This window comes from Dendropsophus ebraccatus, chromosome 8, assembly GCF_027789765.1.
Source record: "Dendropsophus ebraccatus isolate aDenEbr1 chromosome 8, aDenEbr1.pat, whole genome shotgun sequence".
NCBI classification, from domain to species: Eukaryota; Metazoa; Chordata; class Amphibia; order Anura; family Hylidae; genus Dendropsophus; species Dendropsophus ebraccatus.
Window position 1 is genome coordinate 94,932,043 of NC_091461.1, and position 19,612 is coordinate 94,951,654.

Here is a 19,612-nt window from a genome sequence, read left to right on the forward strand (position 1 = left end):
GGGTGGTTGAAGGGGGATATAGAGTGACTAAACTAGGGTGGGAGTGAAAGCATGCAGGATTACCAGTCTTGGGTGGGGACATGGAGATACAGTGTGACCAATCTAGGGTGGGAGCAGGGGGATACAGGTCAACTAATCTAGGGTGGGAGTAGGAAGATAAAGGGTGACCAGTTTGGGTTGGGGGCAGTAGGATACAGGGTGAAACGTCTAAGGTTGGGGCAGGGGGACATAGGGTGAACAGCCTGGGGTGGGGGCAGTGATATAGGGTAACCACTCTGGGATGGGGGTTAAGGATACAGGGCGACAAGTCTGGGGTGGGGGCATGGGGATACAGGGTGACCAATCTAGGGTAGGGGAAGGGGGATACAGAGTGACCAATGTAGGGAGGGGACTGGAGGATATAGGGTGATTAGTATGGGTTGGGGGCAAGAGGATGCAGGGTAACCCGTCTAGGGCGGGGGCAGGGGGATATAGGGTGACCAGTCTTAAGTAAGTGAAGGGACACAAGAGAGCAGGGTCATATGAGTAGTGTCCTTAGAGTATTACCTACATATAAAGATCTCCATTCTAGGAACATATTATCACACCTGTGATTTTTTTTGTCTACTGTAGGCGAACGATGAGAAGAAAGAACATGCAAGGAGACAAACCATCAGAACCATTCCCATCTGAAGCAGGAATGTAAGAATCGCAGGAGAGGTAATTAATATAATTATTAATTACCGATAACTATCAGGCTAGACTCTTGGTCTAGACCTGTATAGGTGTGATAATATGTTCCTAGGCCATGTAGATATATGATTTTTATTGACCAATATCTTCCATGGACATTTAATATGTTAACACTTGAGCTGAGCTACAGGGTGACCAGTCTGGGGTGGCGGCACAGGATTACAGGGTGACCAGTCTGTGGTGTGGGCCATGAGACACAGGGTGACCAGTCTAGGGTGGGGGCACTGAGATACAAGGTGAGCAGTCTGGCATTGGGTAGGAGGATAGAAGGTGACCAGTCTGTGGATGGGGCAACAGGATATATGGTGACCAGTATTGGATGGGGGCAATAGGATGCAGCGTGAACTGTCCTGGGTGGGGGCAGGAGAATACAGTGTGATCTGTTTGGGTTTGGGCAGGAGGATACAGGGTGACCCATCTAGGATACGGGTAGGAGAATACAGGGTGACCAGTTTGGGTTTGGGCAGGAGGATAAAGGGTGACCTGTCTAAGATGAGGACAGGGGGATACAGGGTTACCAGTCAAGAGGGGGCAAGGCGATGTAGGGTGACCACTGCGGGGTGGTGGGCAGGAGGATACAGGGTTACCAGTCTTGGGTAGGGTCAAGGGGATATAGGGGGACTGGTCTAGGGTGAGGGCAGGGGAATAGAGGATGACCAGTCTGGGGTGGTGGCAGGGGGATATAGGGTGACTAGTCTTGGTTAAGGGAAGGGAGAAAAGACAGCAGGGTCCTTAGAGTATTACCTACATATTAAAATCTCCATTCTAGGAACATATTATCACATCTATGATTTTTATTCTACTTTAGGTGGACGAAGAGAAGAAAAAACATGCAACAAGACGAACATTCCCATCAGAAGCAGGAATGGAAGAATCACAGGACAGGTAATTAATATAATTATTAATTACTGATAACTATCAGGCTAGACTCTTATAGTACATGAGGCAATGTGGTTTGGCCAAATTATATACTAACTTCTGATGTTGGTTTTAAATGTAGCTGAATAAGCTTTCGTGTCAGCCATGGGTGCGATGTGCAGCCATTTCTGTCTTTTTGGCTTGTGCATATTTTATGTATTCTGTCCCTTTTTTCATTGTGGCTAGCACTCGTGCTGTGTAAGATCCATGTGATCCAAATTAGCAGGAAGCACCTGTGTACATAAGGGGAGGATCTCCTAGTATTCTCACATTCTACCTGCAGAGGAATGGAGAGAGGTAAGAGCTTGTTCACACTTGTGTTGCTTGGCGTCCACTTTTTCCGCCGGTGGCGCCTGCGGGGTTCGGGGGGGCCCTTTTGGGTCTGGTCCTGTGACAATGGGGTTGCAGGGCCATTCCGTGGCCCCCCTTCTCTGCTTGCGCACGCTTTGCGGGGATTGTGGTCGCTGACCGGCACAGTGATGTTTTTTGGTTAGGGACTCATGTGTATCGGAAGACCTGCGCGTGGTACATGAGGCAATGTGGTTTGGCCAAATTATATACTAACTTCTGATGTTGCTTTTAAATGTAGCTGAATAAGCTTTCGTGTCAGCCATGGGTGCGATGTGCAGCCATTTCTGTCTTTTTGGCTTGTGCTAGACTCTTATAGGTTGACCAGTCTTGGGTGGGGGCAGGGGGATACAGAGTGACCCATCCTGCATGGGAGCAGGAGTATACAGACTGACCAGTCTTGGGCGGAGGCAAGGGGATATAGGGTGACAAGACTAGGGATGAGGCAGGAGCATACAGGGTGACCAGTCTGGGGTGGAGGCAGGAGCATACAGGGTGACCAGTCTGGGGTGGGGACATGGAGATACAAGGTGACCAATCTAAGGAGGGGGCAGGGGGTTTCAGGGTGACCAGTCTAGGGTGAAGGCAGGAGGATATACAGAGTGACCTGTTTGGGTTGGGGGCAGCAGGATACAGGTTGACCAGCCTTGGGTGGAGGCAAGGGGATTTATGGTGACAAGTCTAGGGTGGTGGCAGAGGGATACAGAATGACCAGTCTGGGGTGGTTGTGGGGTGGATATAGGTTGACTAGTCTGGAGTGGAGGCAGGAGCATACAGGGTGACCAGTCTGGAGTGGGGACATGGAGATACAAGGTGACCAATCTATGTTGGGGGCAGAAGGTTACAGGGTGACCAGTCTAGGCTGAAGGAAGGAGAAAAATGGTTGACCAGTTTTGGTTGGGGGCAGGAGGATACAGGGTGACCAGTTATGCTTGGAGGCAGGAGGATACAGGTTGACCTGTCTAGGGTGGAGGCTAAGAGATACAGGGTGACCCATCTAAGGTGGAAGCAGGGGGATAGAGAGAGACCAGTCTGGGATGAGGGTAGGAGAAAACAGGGGGACCAGCGATAGGTGAAGGCAAGGTGATTCAGGTGACAAGTCTAGGGTGGTGGCAGGGGGATACAGAATGACCAGTCTGGGGTAGTTGTAGGGCGATATAGGTTGACTAGTCTGGGGTGGGGAAGGAGCATACAGGGTGAGCAGTCTGGGGTGAGGCTAGGGGGTTACAGGTTGACCAGTCTAGGGTGAAGGCAGGAGAATACAGGTTGACCAGTTTTCGTTGGGGGCAGGAGGATGCAGGGTGACCCTTCTAAGGTGGAGACGGGAGAGAGAGGGAGACCAGTCTGGGATGGGGGTAGGAGGATACAGGGTTACTAGTCTTGGGTCAAGGGCATATAAGGTGACCGGTCTAGGGTGAGGGCAGGGGAATAGAGGATGAAAAGTCTTGTGTGGGGGACTGGGGATATAAGGTGACCAGTCTTGGTTAAAGGACAACTCCGGGCCAAAAGTATTTTTTGATATGTTATTACTTATGGAAATTTAGACAAATTTCTAATATACACTAATTATGGGAAATGCACATAAAATGCTATTTCCCTCCATTTAGTAGATCAGGCAGACTTCAGATTTTCTAAAAAACCAGTGACGTCACGAACCAAACCAGAGCAGGGCTGGGTGTAATTCCTATGAAGTGTCCAGCAGGGGCGCAGTGTATGGAGAAATTACATAGTAAGAATAACTATCACAAGTGCCAGCAGCCCCATCCACGGCACATAGGATGTGGCTGCTGGCACTTGTGGTGCAGCTGCCCCCGTGCCAGCAGCCCCCAAGTGAACACCCCCACCACCTAAAGACCCCCTAAACTACCCCTATCAGAAGTGCCATCAGCCCCGTCCACGGCGCTTAGGACGGGGCTGATGGCACTTGTAGTGCGGCTGCCCTCTCTCTCTTCCCCCCTGCCACTCCTCCCAGGATGCCGGGAAAAGCTGGATCCAGTTCTGGAAAACTTCTCCAAGTTTCCAAGGATTGGATCCAGCTTTTCCCCGGCACCCATGAGGGAGCGGAACAGCGCTTACAGGCTTGAGAAGTGGAGTGCAGATCCAACAAAACGCAAGTTATTGGGTTATTGTGACCCCATAAACACAAAAGACCGGGGTGACAGGCTCCTGACCCCCTGTTAGAGCCCCCTATACTCACCTAATCCCGCCCGGTCCCGCTTCTGGAGGTGGTCGGGTGACGGAGATCTCAGCCGCTGCAGCCCGGCGCGCGCGCTCCTGATGAGTCCAACGCTCATAGACAGGAGAGTCCGTCCGACGCTCTGTCATGCTCTATGAGCGTTGGACTCATCTGAGGAGCGCGCGCGCCGGGCTGCAGCGGCTGAGATCTCCGTCACCCGACCACCTCCAGAAGCGGGACCCGGCGGGATTAGGCGAGTATAGGGGGCTCTAACGGGGTCGGGAGCCTGTCACCCCGCGGCACAGGAGGGGTGACAGGTTCCCTTTAAATTGTGATACCAGGAATCGCTGCATAGCCCTTAGTCTTAAACTATGTTACTTTTCACATACAGATGTAGAACAGTCACTACTGAGATTTTGCAACTGAACTTCTGGTTTTAAAGGCAGCGCCTAATGACGGCTCTTGCTTCTTATTTTATGGGATAGGACACATAGGAGTGGTTTATAATGAAGGTGGATTTATGTTCGCTACTAACCATTGTTTTATTAGTGAATAGTAATGTGTTGTGCTGCATTTGGATATGTGGAAAAGATGATTTCAGACATAAAAAAAAAAAAAAGTTATTCTTTATTATTCTCCTACAAATTTACATACAACTCTACATACAGCAAAGAGGCCATAGACGCCTCTTATGATCATCTCATGCATGTCAAGGAAGTTTCCTAGATAACATTTGGATTATATAAACCAAGGATAAGATTTGGCACATTACATTAACACTGAGCACATTTCCTGTGTGAAGAAAAGTATAATCTTATGGATATTCTGGTACAAGGACAAGATTACACTAGAAACTCTTTTATGTTTAAGATGTAAACACATGCACTATGCCCATACTAAAGAGGCTTAGATAGGTGTTGTGGATGGAATTTACAAAGCAGGCTTTAAAACAAAGTTGCCACCATGATATGGCTCCCTATTTAAAGGGGAACCCCAGCAATCCCATACAAAATTCACAATTCACATATAGGTGCACTCACTGATCCCCCTTGTTTATCGCCTTTCTCACTTGTCTACGCTGCTCCTAGCCCCAGATTGATTTATTTATTTTTTTTACAAATTATTCCAGTTTTACATCATGGCACCCACCTGGGAAACTACATCTCCCAGCATGCATTGGACCCCAGAACCAACTGCCAGGTATCTGCCCACCTGTCCCCTAACTCAATCTGCTTCTGCTTTGCACAGTAAAAAAAATCTTATCTATTTCTCTTTCTGTCTATATAGATAGATTAGAGAGAGAGAGAGAGAGAGAGAGAGAGAGAGAAAGAGAGAGAGAGAGAAAGAGAGAGAGAGAGAAAGAGAAAAAAAGAAAAAACAGTGTCTCCTTTTCCCTATACTACTCAGGAGTGACTGCTGTTTCCTTGCCCTTGGCCAGTTGATCACCTTGTGATGTCAGTCATGGGCAGGGTTACAGGTGAGGTGTTAGAGCTTTCCTGGCAGCAGAAGAAACAGAGATCATATGACCTCTGTCTCAGAAGGTAGGGAGAGTGGAGACAGAGTGGACCAGAAAGTGAGAATTTTCTGCAACTTTAGGATGTGCTGCAGACAAACGGCCCAATTCATGTAATAGAAGCCTATTACAAACCAGCATAGACTGAAGGGGATTGGACAGGGTTAAATTTTTCTTAAAACAGAAAGAAGAAAGGTCCTCTCTAGCCCATGTGTTTTTTAATGCAACCATGACTAATGACTAGAGATGAGCAAACCGGGTTCGAGTCGATCCGAACCTGAACGTTCGGCATTAGATTAGCAGTGGCTGCTGAACTTGGATAAAGCTCTAAGTTTGTCTGGAAAACATGGATACAGCCAATAACTATATCCATGTTTTCCACATAGCCTTAGGGCTTTATCCAAGTTCAGAAGCCCCCACTAATGAAATGCCGAACGTTCGGGTTCGGATCGACTCGAGCATACTCCAGGTTTGCTCATCTCTACTAAGGACCCAGTGGGGTCTGAAACAAGTCAGTGTTACATGTATACTCAATAAAGCATTGAAAAACATGTGAGCTGGAGAGGACCTTTCTTCCTTCTGTTTTGTGATTTATCCCAGAGTCCAGGGGGAGTCTCTCTGTGCCCAAAACTAAGGCAATCAAGCCAGGAGACACAAATGGTTCATTAGACTGAGTGCTGATCTCAAACTTACTGTTTTGCTTTCTCGAAATTTTTCTTAAAGCGTAACTGTCATGTTTTTTTTATTGCAGAAATCAGTAGTATAAGCGGTTTTAAGAAACTCTGTAATAGACGCAATCTCCCAGCCTCCCCCCTGACTTCTTATCTGTGCATTATCAGGCAAACACGTCTTCATTACAGAGAAGCCAGTGAAGACGGGCTCTGCTCGCTCCATTGTAAGCCTATGAAGGGGGGAGGGGCTGGGGGAGATGAGGGAGCAGGAAGAGGTGACATGAAGGTCAGCTGTTTGTAGACTGTCTGGGCACCTAAAACACTAAATTCAGGTGTCAGAAAGGTCAGTGCTTATCTATGAACTTACTGAGAGAAGATTGCAGGGTGTTGTGCTGTGCAGAAATCCTCCGTGCTCAGTCACTCCTAACAGCCCCTCCCCTCTCCATAGCCACATAATGGAGACAGAAATCCTGCTTCTTCTGATGTGAGGGGGGAGGCTGGGAGATTGCTTTTTCAGTACAGAAGGAAACTCTTTTGGTTTATAAAACCTATTACAGAGTTTCTTAAAATCGCTTGAACTGTTGATATTTAATGTTTTAAAAAAAAAATGGCCCTGAAATGACAGTTACGCTTTAACCAGAGTTCCCCTTTTTAATGGGCAGGCTGCCTGTAACATTTGCTGAATCGCCCAGATTAGCATTGCTCTTGCACTAGACATTTTGGCACAAAAAACTGGATTACCTACTACAGGGCAGTGCACTGATTGGCTGAGTGGGACATCCAGCCGTGAACCCTCGAAGCAAGCCGGAGCGTGGAGAAGGGAACGTATGCTCTGGATGGTGGGGGGCTGTTACTTACATACTCACAGCATGTAAATCCGCAGTGGATTTCGCTGTGAATTTGCAGCGTGAAATCAGCTGTGGATCCGGTGTGTGTGAATTTAGCCTTAAAGCGCAACTATAAAATATTTTTTCAATTTTTTTTTTTAGATTGCCTAGGTCATAAGAATTTTAGCAATTTATTGTAATAAAAAATATTGAACCGTTTTTGAAATATATCCATCTGAATGTTCCCTCAGAGCTGTGTTTGGCTCTGAGTTACTTGTGCAATTCTGTCCAGGTCTCCTGGAAATCCGTACTCTGCCTAAGGAGCAGCTTAGTACGGATTTCCATATAGGTCTGCCCCGGTCCCGCCCACCTCCCTCCATCTTCACTGGACAGTAGGAACCATAGCAGCAGAGGAATCCCACCTCTCTCTTGGACACTGTGAAGTCATGTGGAAGCCCACCAACCGGATCGCTGACGTCTCATGCCGTCCGCATATGCCCTGCCACCTGCTGCTGCTTTCTTCACCCCCAGATCGCCCGGATCGCTGTTGCCCGACCGCAACCCCCCCGTGTGTCTGCCGCCTGTCCGCCCGCTCAGCAGAGTGCCGTTGAACATCCACCCCCTCGCCCCCCCTGCCCACATGTCTGGTGATCCTGCCCGCAGATGCCCCCTCGCCTACCCCCCCCCCCCCCCGGGTGTGTCGGCCATCACTGTTTCCTGCCAGTCTCTCGCCCGGAGTGCCGTTGAATGTCCACCCCAGCCCCCGGATCGCTGCCCACATGTCTGCTGAGGGAGAGCGATCTGTGTCATATAGATTATTTTACTGATTCAGTGAAACATTTTCTTCCTTCTATAGTTTAAATTTTATTTATACATTTTTTGAGAATTATTATGGGTGCAGTTATACTGCCTGAGCTTTTGCGCTCTTGTGCTACCATCATTTAGAGAGATGTTTTACTGCAGACTACACACAATACACTGAGAAGGACTCACTGACTTCTATGCCAATTTTTTAAGCATGTGCTGTGACCTTTGCAGTGGTCAATATGCAGGAAGCAGAGCTGTTATCACTTATTAGGAATGGCTCAATCCCATCCTATCTACATACTGGTGTCACATTTCACTGTGTTCACCTGCCTGTGATGAGGAGTCTGCTTTAAATATTTCTATATTTTTAAAGAATTTTTGATTTTTGTTTCTAATTTTCAATTCTTCTATATTATAAAATAATCCTGATATCTTGCAGTTTTCATTCTCACCACTGGGGCTAAAACTAAACTGAGAATTCCTGTTCTGTCTGTGGTGATAAGAGGAGGCTGCTGTAAAGTGATCTGTACAGCATTACAGCAACATGTGACACCATTAGAGGAGACAATAGCAGCTCCCTGTGGAATGACCTTCCCAAAGGTCCCTGAGCACGCTCAGTGATGTTTCACATTCAGCTCAAAGGGACAGGTCCTGTCTAGTGTTTTCTATGTCCATGAGGCTTGCTGTAAAGCATGTCACTAAATGCAGTTAAAAACAGCTCAGGCAATATGTAACAAATATGTAACAAAGTACATAAAATGAAATAAAAGAAGACACTACAGTAAGAAAATAGAAATATAGCCAACTCTAATCAGGAAAAGAAAATTTAGGCTCCAAATTCTCTTTAACATCTCCAGACCCTATTGTTTGTATTGGTTTGTAAGCAAGCTCTGTAAACGCTGAGGTCATTCTACAAAGGAGGGAAGGGCTGAGCTCCTATTGTCTTCTCTATACACTGGTGTTACCTTTCACTGTTATTCAGATCACTTTCCTCCTTATCATCACAGACAGAATGGGAAGTCTCAGCTTAAGGCCTTATGCACACGTTCAGTAATTTTTTCTGGTCCTGAAATAACCCGCTAAAATTTACGGATTGGACATCCGTATTGCATCCGTATTTCCGTAAATCCATTTTTATTACTCCAATGCTTTTCAATGCACTTCATCCGTATTTTTTTTTACGGAAATACGGATGCCAACATGTTACAATTCGTAAACAATCCGTAAACAATTGATTTCAATGAGAGGATCCGTAAAAAAAAATCAGGGTTCGCACTAGGACATGTCTTTTTTTTCAGGATTGATTTTCATCCATTTCTGCTACTGACAGTGTGAATAGCCCAATAGACATCAATGTGCACTAACTCGGATCCGTAAATTACGGAATGTGTGCATAAGGCCTAAGGCTGCATTACACATAGCGATTATCGTTCAAAGATTCTGAGGTTATTACTTTTGCTCATTACTGTTATGAACTATTGCTTTTACGTCGTTATATGGTCGCTAATCGTTCCTTAGTACTACCCACACAACATGTTTTATCGGCGAACGACTTATTACACAAACAAATATGCGAACGATCGACTAACGATAATTTTTCAACATGTTGAAAGACCAAAACGAACGATTTTTCATTCGTCATTTCATTGTTGGGTGTTATTATACGGACAGATAGTAGTTCATGGTGATCGTTTTAGCGAATTTTTAAACGATAAATGTTCCGTGTACTAGGGCCTTTAGTTTTAGGCTCAATGGTTAACATGGAAAAAAATATATATATATTTTTTTTTCTTCTTCAGTAAAATAGATCATTTTCTGGTGACACATTCCCTTTAAGCAGTAGGCCAGGGAAAAGGCCCATCAATATTAATTTCCAAACAAACCCCTTTAATAGCTAGCATTACTTTCTTCACAACTCTGTCCCTATTTATGTTAATGTCCATAATTACTATTTCTGTACATGTATTATCAGCAACGTGCACATACTTGATATTAATATACACTCTAGAGACCGAGTGGATTATATTGTAGTATATTGTTCATGGTAAACTAATTATATTCATTTATATAAATAAGGAAGGTGGGGTGCATGTTTTTCATACTTCTGATAGTACTTGAGTGACCCAGTATACTGATGGCTCACTGAAAGCCCAAATACGTGCGAGAGTCAATTTGACTCATTAAGAAACAATGGGTCTCCATTACCAGAACTGTAGCAGATAATCTGGCCTTTTGTCTACAACAGGTTCCTGTTTGTTAGCTCTATCGCTTGCATAGCGCTCTGGAATTAAGGGTGCAATAATAATAATAATAATAATAAATAATAACACTTCATTTTTCCAGAGTAATGCAAAAATTGAACCTAAGCTGTGATTGGTTCACACGGGCAACAGCAGTTTTTCTGCCATACAGTTTTGATAAAGGGGACTCATTCGACTAAAAGGGGAATTCCTATTTGAACATTTACACCCAGGATATGACACAGCTGTCTGACAGATATGGTTTCCACCTTGGGAATCCATACCTGTCTCTAGATCGAGGACCCCCTGGTCAGTAGTGTTGAGTGGACCTGTCATACTGTTCAGGTTCAGTAACGTTATGTGAACCTGAACGCTAAGCACTTGATTCCCAGTGGCTGCAGAAATTGCATGCCGCCCCATGGAGTCCTGGAAATCATGAATACAGCCATGGCCAAACCCAAACGTTTTGACAGGTCAGTGATCAGGAAGCCGAAAACAGTCAAGGCGACTGTTTTATAAAGTTTTTACAACTCTTATTGAAGTTAAAGGGGAATTTCCTCTTAGGAAGCTATCCCTTAGGATAGGAGACCAAAGGTAATGGGCAGGGGTCCAACCCCCTTTACTGTTTCCATTCATTCTCTATAGAAACTGCATAAAAAAAGGCTGTTTTTAGCTTCCTGACAGAGATGGGCCCCACACCTATCAGATATTTATGGTATACCATGTAGATAGGAATATTTCTTAAAATCTTAGTCATCTCCCCCTAGCTGTAATTTTTATGTAACTATAATTTGAGGTTGTAGTGGATCAAAGGTAAATCCATCCAAAGCAGAGACATTTGGAACTTTAGAGACGCTTGAAGATGTGTGAATTCTATGATGTCTAATAAGATCGGATCGCTGGATAAAACATTTCCCACATTCTGAGCAAGAAAAAGGTCTCTCTCCTGTATGAGTTCTTTGATGCATCTCAAGTTGAGATTTACGTGTAAAACATTTTCCACATTCTGGACATGAAAACGGCTTCACCCCTGTGTGAATTTTCTGATGTTCAACAAGTCCTGATTTCATGGTAAAACATTTCCCACATTCTAAACAAGAATAAGGTTTTTCACCTGTATGAAATTTTTTATGCTTAACAAGATATGATTTCTGGCTAAAACATTTTCCACATTCTGAACATAAAAATGGACGCTCATCTCGGTCATTTCTCTGATGAACTTCACGATTTCCAGTTTCTGATTGCTTTCCTCCTGGGTGAATTTTTTGATGTCTGACCAGATCAGATTTCTGGATGAAAAATTTTCCACATTCTGAACATAAAAAAGGCTTCTCCCCTGTATGACTTCTCTGGTGTATTTCAAGCTGACATTTCCGTGTAAAACATTTTCCGCATTCAGAACATGAAAATGGTTTCTCACCAGTGTGAGTTTTGTGATGTTCAACAAGAGATTTTTTCTGGGTAAAACACTTACCACATTCTGAACATGAGAAAGGCTTCTCCCCTGTATGAATTCTCTGATGTCTCTCAAGATGATCTTTTAGCATAAAACATTTCCCACATTCTGAACACAAAAATGGCTTTTCACCAGTATGAATTTTTTGATGTTTAATGAGATATGCTTTCTGGATAAACAGTTTCCCACATTCTGAACAAGAGAAGGGCCTCTTCTCTTTATCAATTGCAAGGTGTCTCTCAGGATGGATGCATGTACTACCTTTCTCACATTCCAAACATGAAACAGATTTCTCCACTGTGTGAATTTTCCGATGTTTATCAAGGCCCGATTTCTGTGAAAAACATTTCCCACATTCTAGACATAAAAAAGGCTTCTCCCCTGTGTGAGTTCGATGATGTTTTACAAGACCAGATTTCTTTGAAAAGCATTTCCCACATTCTAGACAAGGATAGGGCCTTTCTCCTGTGTGAGTTTTCTGATGGTCAACAAGAACTGACTTTTTGGCAAAACATTTCCCACATTCTAAGCACAAATATGGTTTCTCTCCTGTGTGAATTCTTTGATGTTTGAGAAACATTGATTTCTTAGCAAAACATTTTCCACATTCTGAACATGTAAACTGATTACGTTCTGAGTGAAGTCCTAAATGTTTAACAAGAACAGATTTCTTTACAAAAGATTTCCCACATTCAGAACACGAATAGGGTTTTTCCCTCATGTGAAATCTCTGATGTTCTACTAGGTACGATTTATAAGAAAAACATTTACCACATTCGACACATGTAAAGGGCCTTTCACCAGTGTGAATTCTCCGATGTCTATAAAGAATAGCCCTGTGCGTAAAACATTTTCCACATGTGGAACACAAAAACGGCTTCTCACCCGTATGAAACACCTGATGTTCTAGTAGATGTGACTTCTGAGTAAAGGATCTGCTGCACTTATCACATGAAAACGGCTTCTCTCCTGTATGCGTTCTTTTGTGTCTCATGAGATTGGATTTCTGGGTGAAACATTTTCCACATTCAGAACATGAAAGATGATTAACACTTCCATGTCTGATATTTTGTGCAACGTTAGAAAAGTTTATTGGTAACTCTAGGTAACACTGCTCTGAGAAGTCATATGCATTGAGAAGTCCTGAATGTAGCCTCGGGACAGTAATGTCTTTTTCTGGAAATTGCTGTTTGATTTTATCTTCAATTTTACAAAGCAGATGTCCCTCTAGCAACGTGTTGTGGTCAACTGTTAGGAATAAAAGGGATACGTTAACATTTAATTTATTACCTATAAAATAGAGTATATATATATATATATATATATATATATATATATATATATATATATATGTGTGTGTGTGTGTGTGTGATATACCACTAATGTAGAAAAAAACAGGCACAGACCACACATCTATCCAAATGGTCAACATGATAAACATAGTCTAATGCCCTTTATGAGCACACCTTAAAGGTTCTCAACCTTTACAAATAAGTTGGGTTGTTTTTACTGTATGAAGTTCAATTGGTACTTAAAGTGACACTGTCACCACAGTTTTCATTTTTTCATAATTTTTAAGGTTTAATTTACTGATATTGCTGTGTTCATAGCTTACTTCAGACAAATGATCAAGTTGCTTGTTCAAGAGAAAAATTAACTTTTATCACCTTGTTATTGCGCCACCAGGGCGGGGCTAATCCACGAAGCGCCACAGCGCTCCGCCCACTCCACCGCCGTTGACTACGCCCCCTTTGCTACGTCATTTCTTCAGGCCGCTCTGCTGCAGCGGCCTCCGTCTTTTTTGGCCCTCCCAGCCTGTGCAGGGACGTTGGGAAGTGCGCGTTCACATCACCCAGAGCGTGATCTTCTCCTGCACCAACCAGCCTGGCTGTGCTTGCGTTCGCATAGCCCGCGGCTGTCAGGTGCAGGCATGGTGGGGCTGTGTGCAGTCCATCTGTGCCCTGTTGTCCCCCGGACCTCTCACTGCTGGCTGTGCCGGCGTCTGCACAGCCAGCATCGATCTGATGCAGTAGTGCACAGGCGCAGTCCGAACAGCTAGTAAAATTGTTGGCCGCCCGCAGCTTTCTTCTCTGTCACACACTGGCCACCACCGGCACAGTGCAAGCAGGACGGCCGCACTGCGCCTCTACCGCATCAGATCGCTGCTGGCTGTGCAGATGCCGGCACAGCCAGCAGCGAGAGGTCCGGGGGACAACAGGGCACAGATGGACTGCACACAGCCCCACCATGCCTGCACCTGACAGCCGCGGGCTATGCGAACGCAAGCACAGCCAGGCTGGTTGGTGCAGGAGAAGATCACTTACCCAGTGAGCCTGTGCGGTAAATGAAGGGGACGCACGCGCATGACGCTCTGGGTGATGTGAACACGCACGTCCCGACGTCCCTGCACAGGCTGGGAGGGCCAAAAAAAACGGAGGCCGCTGCAGCAGAGCGGCCTGAAGAAATGACGTAGCAAAGGAGGCGGGGTCAATTGCGGTGGAGTGGGCGGAGCGATGTGGCGCTTCGTGGACTAGCCCCGCCCAGGTGGCGCAATAACAAGGTGATAAAAGTTCATTTTTCTCTTGAACAATCAACTTGATAATTTGTCTGAAATTAGCTATGGACACAGCAATATTAGTAAATTAAACCTTAAAAATTATGAAAAAATGAAAACTGTGGTGACAGTGTCACTTTAAAGGGGTATTCCCCCCAAGAGCTAAAAAAAAATGAAATGCCTCCAAACCTAGCTGGTCTTACTCACCAAGTCCCCCTGAGTATTTTGAGCTGTCTCCCGACTTTCTGGCTGCTGTCGTTCCCGAGTTACACTTTTTTCTAAAAGATGGTCTATATGCAAGATAGGAAACTACATTTCCCATCATGCAATGCTTCTGCCTGATGATGATGATGTAGCTGAGTGGAGATGGCGATGGTGATGTAGCAGAGCGGAGATGGCTATGTAGCAGAGGTGAGATGGCGATGTAGCAGAGGTGAGATGGCGATGTAGCAGAGGTGAGATGGCGATGTAGCAGAGGTGAGATGGCGATGTAGCAGAGGTGAGATGGCGATGTAGCAGAGGTGAGATGGCGATGTAGCAGAGGTGAGATGGCGATGTAGCAGAGGTGAGATGGCGATGTAGCAGAGGTGAGATGGCGATGTAGCAGAGGTGAGATGGCGATGTAGCAGAGGTGAGATGGCGATGTAGCAGAGGTGAGATGGCGATGTAGCAGAGGTGAGATGGCGATGTAGCAGAGCTGAGATGGCGATGTAGCAGAGCTGAGATGGCGATGTAGCAGAGCTGAGATGGCGATGTAGCAGAGCTGAGATGGCGATGTAGCAGAGCTGAGATGGCGATGTAGCAGAGCTGAGATGGCGATGTAGCAGAGCTGAGATGGCGATGTAGCAGAGCTGAGATGGCGATGTAGCAGAGCTGAGATGGCGATGTAGCAGAGCTGAGATGGCGATGTAGCAGAGCTGAGATGGCGATGTAGCAGAGCTGAGATGGCGATGTAGCAGAGCTGAGATGGCGATGTAGCAGAGCTGAGATGGCGATGTAGCAGAGCTGAGATGGCGATGTAGCAGAGTGGAGATGGCGATGTAGCAGCAGAGGAGCACTGTGGACGTCCAGGGGTGAGGGGGATGCAGGTGGCCGCAGGCGAGTTTGCAGGGGGGGGGGGGTGGGACTGGTACGGCCGCACGCACAGGAGTGCCGTGTGCTGCGGGTGGCCACCGGGACAGCTATGGGGGGCGCACAGAGTGTCTTTGTGTGTGCGGCCATCGGGTGAGCTGACGGGGACGGGGACAGACTATGGGCATGCTCCGGCGCGGGCAGACGCCGGGTGAGCTGCGGGTGACCACACAGACCGTGGGCAGGGGCGGCCACCAACAGACCTGGGGGGGCTGCACGCACAGGAGAGCCGTGTGCTGTGGGCGGCCACCGGGACAGCTGGGGGGGCAGCTTTGTGTGTGTGCCGTCGGGTGAGCTGCCGGGGGGGGGGGGGAGACAGACTATGGGCAGCGGCGCGGGCGGACAACACAGACCGCGGGCATGGGCGGCCACCGGCAGACCTGGGGGAGGCTGCACTGAAAGGAGCACAGCGGGCGGCCACCGGGTAAGCTGGGGGGGATACATATTACTGGTGAGCTCCAGGGCGAGCAGGGGGGGGGGGGGGGGGCGGCACACAGTGGGGTGAGATCAGGGGGGTTGGGTGAATGGGGTTACACAGTGAGGGGGGCTGCTGTCAGAAACGCAGACAGAGATCAGCTGCAGCTGTGAGCGTCTCAGTGTCCTCCCTCACTTCAGTGAGACGGGTTAGAAGCGCTAACCCGGCCCATTGAAGAGATAGAGGACCCTTGATGCCGTCTCAGAGGGCCGGGGCCAGGAGCAGGGAGCGTGTCGGGTTGGACTGAGAGCTGATGATTCTATGCAAACGGTGGGGGTGAATGCATCTAGATAACAGCAAAACTGTGCAGAATCCTTAATAACTTTATATTGGAAAGATGGAAAGCTAGGGGTGGGCAATGTATTAATGCAAAAATAATTTTGGGGGGAATACCCCTTTAAAGGGAATCTGTCATTCTCATGCTGCCCGCTGCAGCCATAGCATATACACACAGCCTGCTGCAGCCATAGCGCAAACACACACAGCCTGCTGCAGCCATAGCATACACACACGCGCACACACACACAGCGTGCTGCAGCTAAAGCATACACACATGGGCTGCTGCAGCCATAGCACGCGCACACACGCACACAGCCTGCTGCAGCCATAGCATACATACACACACACACACAGCCTGCTGCAGCCATAGCATACACACAGCCTGCTGCAGCCGTAGCACACACACACAGCCTGCTGCAGCCATAGCGCACACACACACACAGCCTGCAGAAGCCATAGCGCACACACACACACAGCCTATAGCAGCCATGACACACACAGCCTGCTGCAGCCATAGCACACACACATACAGCCTGCTGCAGCCATAGCACACACACACATACATCCCGCTGCAGCCATACTACTCACACATACAGCCTGCTGCAGCCATAGCGCGCGCACAAACACACACACACACACACAGCCTGTTACAGCCATAACACACACAAAGTCTGCAGCAGCCATAGCACACACACACAGCCACCTGCAGCCATAGCACACACACAGCCTGCTGCAGCCATAGCACACACACACAGCCTGCTGCAGCCATAGCAAACACACATACAGCCTGCTGCAGCCATAACACACACACAGCCTGCTGCATCCATAGCACACACACACACACACAGCCTGCTGCAGCCATAGCATATACACACACAGCCTGCTGCAGCCATAGCACACTGAAGAAAACCACACAGTCTTCTCCTAGAGAGAAAACACCACAGAGGACAGAGGTTACTGCTGCACTACTTATGGCTCCTTCTCCTTCTCTTGAAGGAAATGCTTCACCCTGTGTAGCTAAATGTATGTGAGAAAGTGTTTTTCTGATTTTTATAAATAAGGTCCTTAGATTGATAGAACACAAAATATATTAATAAATAACATTTATAAAATTCATATGAAAATTAAATAATAACATATTGAAAGATTTTTTTAAAACTATCTCTGACAGCGACTCCACAGCCCTGATTTCAACTAAAGCAAATTTTATAAAAATATAAATAGGGAGAGTAAAAAAAAACCAGACACCTACTTTCTGATGTAAACAAAAGGATTCTTATGATAGCTCTGAAATTCATTAAACTTCCTGTTGTAGAGTCTTTTTTTTTCTTAGTTTGTCAAGGATTTAATTATTACTTACCAGGGCTAACATCTACTTGAAGTTCCTCCTCCATGGACTGCTGTTCACACACTATATTCATGTCTTCACTTTCTATAATTTCAACTTTAAAATCAAATATATCTTCATCCTAAAACAAAATATGGAAAATGTGGCATCAAACATTCTTTTTCCCTGCTAACATTAACAGTGTGTGGAGTGCGCTCAGAAGCAGTGGGTGACATTCATAGTCTGACATCAGAGATTACGCCACTGCTGGTTATTTAGGGTGTGTTCACACATACAGGATCTGCAGCAGATTTCATGGCGCAGATTTGAATCTGCAAATTTGACTACCCAGATTAGATTCAAAGCAAATCTGCAACTTCAAATCTGCTGCAGATCCTGTACGTGTGAACGCACCCTTAAGGTTATTTCAGGTGCTATCCGATCAGCACCCTTTCAACAAAATTACAAAGAGGCAATTGGTAGTATTGGCAGCTGGAGGTGTAGTACAGGCCTCTATGGCTGACAGGTAAAGTCTACTAATACAGCCTGCCACAGGCAGACTATATTAATAGATTACAGATCTGACAGTACACTACAATACTATAGTATTACAGTGGGGTTCCTAAGGGGAAAAAATAATAATAATTAAAAAATACACCCCCAAGTACAAAATTTTCTCTATTTTTCAAATAAAATCTAAAATAGTAAAATATAACAAAACTATATAAATTAAGTATCATTGTAATTGTATTGAGCCGAATAAAAATAACAGCACCCCCACAAAACTTTGAAGAATACCAAGTTTACCCAACAAATATTCTTTTTGGCTCTCAGTATATTGTATGGAAAGTAATTTGGTCCCACATAAAGTAAGCCCTCTTATGGCTCTGTACATGGAAAATAAAATGATAGCTCTTAAAAGTGAAGAGGGGAGAAAAAAAAATAAATAAAAATAAATAAATAAATCACAATTGGCTGATCCCCCCCCCCCCCCCAAAAAAAAAGGTAGCAGCCAGAAGTATAAAGACAAACGTATCTCCAGGCAGCATATCTACCTGAGGACTCTGTGAGACAAAGTGACTTTCCTCTGGAGAATACTGCTGACTGGGATAGATCTGTGTTGGGTTTATGTTGCTGGATCCATCTGTAGGATATAAACAGGAAATACATCAGTGATGATTTGGAAGACCCTTCAACTCCTTTATGTCTATGAAGGACTTTCCTTACCAGGTGATGTAATAGAGGGAAGGTTTTTTACCACAACATCCTTGTAGAGATCCTGGTGTCCTTCAAAATACTTCCACTCCTCCATGGAAAAATAGACAGTGACATCGTGACACCTTATGGGAACCTGACACACACAATGATACAGTTATCATCTCGACACAATATTATAGCTTGTGTTACTATATATTTTCCCAGCTGCACTCACCTCTCCAGTCAGCAGCTCAGTTATGTTTCTGGTGAGTTCCAGGATCTTCTGCTCATTGTTTCTCCATTGTACGAATAAGTGAGAAGGAGGTTCGGTGACTGGGCCATGCTGCTGGTTCCATCCTCCTGAAGAAGGGGGGCAGCCACTGGGACTCACACAATCATGAGGTGTCTTCTTCACTATTTTGAAACCCTGTGTAAGGAGAGACAGCAGTTACCATCACAATACACAGCCAATGAATTTCTCACAATTTAGTCAATTTCATGTTTTAGGAAAGAGATAGTCACCCATAACATAAAATTGTATTATTACCCTTTTTTCTTTACAGTTGTTGATGTGGGGTTTTGGGCCAAACACAGGAACAGAATGGATATAAAACAGATGGTCAAGTCCTTTCTTAACACCAGTGCTTGTCAAACGTTTTGTACTGGAGCCTCACCTAACTGAGCAAAACGATGCCTGGGCCTCAATCAGACTGACCAAGAGGATGCTGGGGCCTCACCATTGTAACAGTACACGGTGGTGTCTATTACCCCCTACCTGCTCTGAGTCGTACTGTGCTGTGATCATCTTTCAGCTTGTTCTGAGCTGGCTTTCTGGAGGACTGGGCTCCCTCTAGTGGCAGACATGCATCTGTCCACCTGTTTTTATAAGCTCAGCCCACAGGCTCTGGAGTCTTCTGGCATGTTCTCCTGAGGATATATAGTCTCCACCTCCTCACCTTTG

General features: G+C 45.8%; 1 protein-coding gene and 1 long non-coding RNA gene across 5 annotated transcripts in view; one reads left to right on the top strand and one right to left on the bottom strand.

Annotated features, from left to right (window-relative positions):
• Positions 1-19,612, bottom strand: part of LOC138799641 (zinc finger protein 585A-like) — a 50,281-nt gene that overhangs the window by 23,928 nt on the left and 6,741 nt on the right. For 2 of the 4 annotated variants that reach the window (XM_069981099.1, XM_069981100.1), the window contains exons 8-12: positions 18,887-19,078; positions 18,682-18,805; positions 18,510-18,598; positions 17,488-17,596; positions 10,964-12,936 (exon numbers count right to left, since the gene is read on the bottom strand). In XM_069981099.1, the coding sequence (XP_069837200.1) occupies positions 11,009-12,936; positions 17,488-17,596; positions 18,510-18,598; positions 18,682-18,805; positions 18,887-19,078 (2,442 nt within the window). In that variant the 3' untranslated portion in view covers positions 10,964-11,008. Of the gene's footprint in view, positions 1-10,963; positions 12,937-17,487; positions 17,597-18,509; positions 18,599-18,681; positions 18,806-18,886; positions 19,079-19,612 lie in introns of those variants that run through there. The other 2 variants (XM_069981102.1, XM_069981101.1) reach the window with 2 other exon arrangements.
• LOC138799647 (uncharacterized) lies at positions 611-19,479 on the top strand. The gene is made up of 3 exons (XR_011364291.1): positions 611-699; positions 1,541-1,617; positions 19,215-19,479. It is a non-coding gene; the product is annotated as an uncharacterized lncRNA (long non-coding RNA).